This window comes from Harpia harpyja, chromosome 7 (genome assembly GCF_026419915.1).
Source record: "Harpia harpyja isolate bHarHar1 chromosome 7, bHarHar1 primary haplotype, whole genome shotgun sequence".
NCBI classification, from domain to species: Eukaryota; Metazoa; Chordata; class Aves; order Accipitriformes; family Accipitridae; genus Harpia; species Harpia harpyja.
This window is the reverse complement of record NC_068946.1, coordinates 1,407,762-1,414,111: the sequence shown is the minus strand read 5'-3', so window position 1 is coordinate 1,414,111 and position 6,350 is coordinate 1,407,762. Positions and strand designations below refer to the sequence as shown.

General features: G+C 49.0%; 1 protein-coding gene across 1 annotated transcript; it reads left to right on the top strand.

The window, feature by feature from the left end:
* Positions 1–1,247: 1,247 nt before the first annotated feature.
* Positions 1,248–6,142, top strand: TPRG1L (tumor protein p63 regulated 1 like). Its single transcript, XM_052792314.1, has 5 exons — positions 1,248–1,508; positions 1,608–1,699; positions 3,014–3,190; positions 3,811–3,964; positions 4,729–6,142. Exons 1-5 carry the CDS (start codon positions 1,278–1,280, stop codon positions 4,921–4,923), a joined length of 849 nt encoding a protein of 282 aa, XP_052648274.1. The 5' UTR covers positions 1,248–1,277; the 3' UTR covers positions 4,924–6,142.
* Positions 6,143–6,350: the final 208 nt, after the last annotated feature.

Sequence of the window (6,350 nt, the reverse complement as noted above, 5' to 3'; positions counted from 1 at the left end):
GGTCGATCTGCTTGAGGGTAGGGAGGCTCTACAGAGAGATCTGGACAGGCTGGATCGATGGGCTGAGGCCAATTGTATGAAGTTTAACAAGGCCAAGTGCCGGGTCCTGCACTTCAGTCACGGCAACCCCATGCAGCGCTACAGGCTTGGGGAAGAGTGGCTGGAAAGCTGCCCGGCAGAGAAAGACCTGGGCGTGCTGGTTGACGGCCGGCTGAATATGAGCCAGCAGTGTGCCCAGGTGGCCAAGGCGGCCAACAGCATCCTGGCCTGTATCAGGAACAGTGTGGCCAGCAGGAGCAGGGAGGTGATTGTTCCCCTGTACTCGGCACTGGTGAGGCCGCACCTCGAGTACTGTGTTCAGTTTTGGGCCCCTCACTACGGGAAAGACATGGAGGTGCTGGAACGTGTCCGGAGAAGGGCAACCGAGTTGGTGAGGGGCCTGGAGCACAAGTCTTATGAGGAGCAACTGAGGGAGCTGGGGCAGTTTAGTCTGGAGAAAAGGAGGCTGAGGGGAGACCTTATCGCTCTCTACAACTACCTAAAGGGGGGTTGTAGCGAGGTGGGTGCTGGTCTCTTCTGTCAGGTGGGTGGAGATAGGACAAGAGGAAATGGCCTCAAGTTGCGGCAAGGGAGGCTTAGGTTGGATATTAGGAAAAATTTCTTTACTGAGAGGGTTGTCAGGCATTGGAACGGGCTGCCCAGGGAAGCGGTTGAGTCACCATCCCTGGAGGTATTCAAAAAGCGAGTAGACGGGGTACTCCAGAACGTGGTTTAGTGGGCATGGACGATGGTTGGACTCGATGATCTTGAAGGTCTCTTCCAACCTAAATGATTCTATGATTCTGACTCGATCTTGAAAGTCTTTTCCAACCTAAATGATTCTATGATTCGTCGCGCCCAGAAATTTCAAACAGGCGGTACTTAAGGAATTTGCACACCTGACCGAGACGTCCTTCTGACCGGGCTCCACAACTCCCACTGCTTCGTGGCTGCACCGGACTTCTCGTCCAGCCTCCCCACCCCGGGGGGGGCCGAGCCCCGCAGACCCCCCGCACGGCCGGTCCACAACAAACCGCGGCCCGGGGAGGGGGGGGGGGGGGGGGGGCTCGTAGCGGAGCTCACGCGTGGCGTGGCCGGGCCCCGCGGGTTTTCCCTACAGGTACGGCCTCGGCGCTGCCCGCCTCCCGCCGCGGAGAAGGCGGGCTCGGCGGCCGGGCTTGCCCCCGCCCCGGAAGGCGGCGGAGCGGCCCGGCCCGGCTCGGCTCGGCTCGGCCGCGATGCTGCAGCTCCGGGACGCGGTGGAGGGCGGCCCGGCCGGCAGCCCCGGTTCCCCCGAAGCGGAGACGGCAGCGGCGCTTCTGGTGCCGAGAGAGACCGGGCCGCCCTTGGAAACGATCGCCGGGCGCGGCTCCCCGCCCGCCGGGCCCCCGCCTCGCCAGACGCTGCGGCCGCTCAGCGTGCGCACCGCCGGCCGCGCCGGCCGCCTCCGGGAGTACTTCGTGTTCCGGGTAACGGCCCCGCGGCCCGCGGCGGTGTGTGTGTGTGTTTGTGTGTCCCCCTCGCCCCCGTTAACCTCTTCCTTGTGTCCCCCCCCCCCCGCGGTTTAGCCCGGCACGATAGAGCAGGCGGTGAACGAGCTGCGCGCCGTCGTGCTGCCCGCCGAGGACGGGGGGGTGCAGAGCGTCTGGCTGCTCACCGAGTAAGTACCGCCGGCCGGGACCGGGGCCGCCGCCGCTCCGGGCTGGGTGGAAGAAGCTCTAGGCTGGCCCCCGGGTCCGTCCCGTCGGCGTTCGGTGCCGTTCCGGCACTTGCCGACTGGACGTCGAGGCCCTGAAGCGGCAGGACTCGTGACGAGGGCCAGTACAAACACGGAATTCGCTCGTACGCTAAGACCGCTAACGTAGCTCTAGTCAGCTACTGCATCGGAAGCCGTGCCTGTGCGCCGCGTTACAGGCCGTTAGCCCTCTAATTCGCCAGCAAACATAAACGGAGGCTGAGAGTTGGCCGCGTACCTGGACTAGGGCAGAGGAGCAAAGCACGAGCCGGGTATGCCTGCTTCTTCGGAACAGCGCTTGGCCAGGTTCGCAAGCCCCGAGCGCTCTTTGGGGCGAGCAGGAGGCAGGGGCGGTTTCGGTCCTTTCACCGTGGCACAAGCCTAAGCTGCAGGGAGAGGCAGAGAAAAAAAAGGGTCACGGCAGGTGGAAACGCCCCGGCCTGTTGCCTGGTCCCACTGTTTGCATTTACCTTTACATAACGAGGATAGCTTTCGTCTCGCCGGCTTTACGGCCGGGTTCCTCTTGAAACAATAGACAATTTTTAATTCTTGTAAAGAGAGACAATTAAATCAGTAACACTAAAAGCAAGCTGTAGCAGATTTCAAAGGTGCTAGTTCCAAAGCTGAGCTCATTAACCTTAGAGTGAAAACACGACCTACTCTTAGGTTGCCCTAAGGATGAAATAGCATAGCTGTGATGGTCATACAACAATGTAGTGTGGAAAAACGCTCAGGGAAAGCTCAGATCTCTTATTCATGAAATTTGAAGAAACTGACAAGTTTTGAATGTACAGACTGTTCTTACAGAGGAAAATACTAAGTCAGACCACACGGTTAAAGAAAACTATTTCTCTCCCCAAACATGTACCGATGCAGTTAATAATATAGCAAATGTGTCAACACGCTAACAGCATGGTACTAAACGCTTACTGGAAGAGTTGTTGGAGACTTGCCTGCCCCATTCAGTAGCATGCGGTCTCAAATAACGAGAGAGAGCACTAGAGCGCGCTCTCACGATCTTCAGGCTTCCTCTGATTTTCTTAGTATTTTCCTATGTTGTAACATGACTAGTTGTGACATCCAACCTCTTATCAGACTTGCTGATTCAAAGCAAAGGCCATAATGGACAATACAGCATTACTAATTTGTTCTCCTTAGCGACTGTTCTAGCCATCAAGCCGTTAAGTGTTTCTAGCCAGCAATCAAAACTGCTAAAGTTAAGCGGTGTTGTCTTACCAGAATCGATCACTGGAACAACGAGAAGGAGCGTCTCGTTCTTATCACGGATTGGTCCCTCCTGATCTGCAAATACAACTTCATCAGCCTGCAGTGCCAGCACGTGACGAGGATAGGCCTCAGTGCAGTTGATACCATCTCTGTAGGAGAGTTTGAGTTCCCACCCAAATCTCTGAACAGGTAAGTTGACATAGTAATACCGTAATGTTACTGTAGTTCTTGTATTGCTACTGTAAATAGTTTGAGCTGTCAGCCTTTGTCACTGACCATCGGACAGGTTTGAGAATGCTTCCTTTTGCTCGCGTGACTTTGTAAACAATTACCAAAGCTTCGTGAGACCACCTCAGAGCAGCCGCTGTTCTGCTGGGACAGTTAGTAGTTACGTTAAAAGCGAGTTGCTCGAGGACTTTCAAGATGAGATGAATAGATTTGGGAGCAGAAGGTCATCACCATTATGTAATGCAGTAAGTAGCAGCCAAAGTAGTACCGCATCAGCATTACTAGAAAGCCGCGTGTGTCAGGTCGTACATAAACACAGGCTACCACGGGCAATACAGTTCACGCGTTGTGGCCTAGGTGTCTACTGAGGTTAACCTTTTGGCACTCAGCTTATAAGGATGTACCTTGGCATATTGTAGGGGCTGAATTCTTCTATTGCTGTTCTAGAGGAAAAACTTACTGTCAAACCTGTATTTCAGCTTCCAGTTTTAAGCAGGTCTCTTTCAGACAGTACTTTTCTAATGAAACTTGCCTCAGAGACTCGAAAATCTTACCATATAAATTTTGCCGTCTTCAATCAGGCGAGAAGGTATCGGTATTCGAATTCAGTGGGACAAGCAAAGTCGCGCCTCCTTCATAAACAGATGGAACCCGTGGTCCACAAACATCCCATATGTCACCTTCACCGAACATCCAATGGCAGATGCTGATGAGAAGATTGCATCCCTTTGCCTAGTAAGGACGTCACCTCTCCTATTCTAGTTGGCTTGTTGATCTCATAGGCTGGATACGACTTGGATTGCTTTGAAAAGATATAGCAGTTGAATCAAATAGGAGTAGTTAAATCAAAGAAACAGAACTTAGAGCTATAAGCTACATTTCCCCATTGTCCAAATTTTGACTTGCAGGGCAGCGCAACTGTCAGTTTTTGCCAGGTACCCACAAATGGTTTATACAAGAAGGAAGCTGAAACTTTCAAAGGTGCAGTGTCCTGTAAAACCCCAAAGAAAATGGATCTTGGCGCTACTCCTCCTCTTGCTTACCTGACAGGCCGATACCTGACTTTTCCTCTAGGACTGCCAGCTAATTCAACAAATACTTTAATTGCTAACTGTAAACCTTCACTTAGGTGGTTCTCAGTTTTTCTTGCAAGTCATTTTCCTCTGAAGGTTTCCTTAAAAATAGAACACTATGGTAATTTAAAGTTCAACACATCAGTGATAAAGGCAGCAGAACTACAATCAGACATAAACAATATTACTCACTGATGAATCTTTATGCATCCAGCCCATGTGTTTAAGTTACTTGTACATAGCGTTCTGGTATGGTGTTACCTCTATCGTTAAGGTTAAATGTCAGAACGTAAAGTTTGTCGTGGCACGTGAGATCCATGACAACTACAGCTTTAGTGTTAGTCCTTTACAATTCAACATCAGCAGCGGTTTGCCTAACAATTTTTAAAACAATGGAAAACCATCAAGCTGTTTTTTTTCTTTCAGTTGGAACACTTTAAAGCTCAGCTAATTCAAGCTGTGAAGAAAGCCCATAAGGAGTGCCCCTTGCCAGGAAGGGCTAACGGCGTGCTAGTGCTGGAGCGTCCTCTTCTGATCGAGACTTACCTGGGATTGATGTCCTTCATCAACAACGAGGCCAAACTTGGCTACTCCATGACAAGAGGCAAAATTGGATTTTAAAACTCGTTGCATTTTAAAATTCATTGCATTTAATCTTTTCAAGGGAAAGCAATTTGATAGCGGTCTCCTGGGGAGAGCACGCCGTGTGGCAGAATACCCAATAATCAAAGTGAAGAAGTTAGGGGAACGAAAGGTGGTAGTTGTGGATCTGACTGTTCACGGGAGGCCCTGGTTGTTATGGTCGGGTCAGATTCATCTGAAGCAGATGCAAGGTAGTGTCATTCTTGTATTTTCCATTCCTAACTACATGTTCTTCCCTGTTAATTAAGTGCGATTGGTATCTGCTACAAACACCCTGCACAAATAGCCAAGGTGCAGTGGAATGTTCATGCCGTATTACAGTTGCATCCCTACATATGGTGTCAAATCATGTAGTGTGCTTGGGATTGATTTGTATTGTTTAAAGAGGTATTAGTGGTCACAATTACACTAATCTTAGCATTTTGATTAATGCCTGTTAAGAATTTTGAAAGCTGTGTCAGTCATTCTTTTGCAAAACAGAGTCAGCAAATTTTGTTAAAGCTGTACTGCTACATCCGCTCAGAAGCAGTGTATGTGAACTATTACTTTGTAAACTGAAGCATATGGCTGAATATGTGTTTATTAGCTTTTCGTAAAAATACCTCCCTCTAAGAACTGAGTCTAACTGCCTAGTTTCTTATGTATGTTTTCTTGCTGCAGCCATAGCATAAAGACTCTTCTGAGAGAATATTGCCAAAAGCCTCACAAACACATTTGCCTTCAAAGCTATTTATAAAACTGAAAAGGAATTCTATTTTGATTAGATTTATATTCTTAGCATTTTTTCTTAAATCTACTCTACTTTGGGACACAGCAGCAGTACAGGACTTCTTAATGGAGACAGATAAAACTTTAAGCACTGTACATCAATCTTGATTTACACATACAAATGAAACTCAGAAGCAGCATAAGAGATGCCACAACTGAAACTGCCCATGAGGTTACTCTAACAAGCTTTTTCATTGTGTATGACCTTCTATGCATGCTATTTTATCAGAGCATTTATCTGCGCAACTACAATGCTGAAGAAGTGCTGTGCTGCAGTGAACTTACTTAAAGTAGATGCGTGTTGATGAAACTTATGTAAGGCTGAAGTCATGATGGAATGCAACAAGTTGCATGCCCCTCTCTCAATGCATTTCCTAAGCTATCTATTTCATTTGCCTTAATCTAGCAGTAAAATTGAAATTTCAACTCAGCGTTCTTTGTTCTTCATTTTGTGGAGACCGAGGCTGTGAAATTAAATAGCACAAGAAAAAACATCCAATAAATTCCTAAACAACAGGCTCCCTTCCTTTGAAGAATACAGCAGTTGGCTACTCCAATTAAAGATAAAGGATAGTCCAATTGCTCTTTCCCCGCTGAACTGTCTGCTCCAGTTTGACCCAACTATCTAGTGCCAAAAG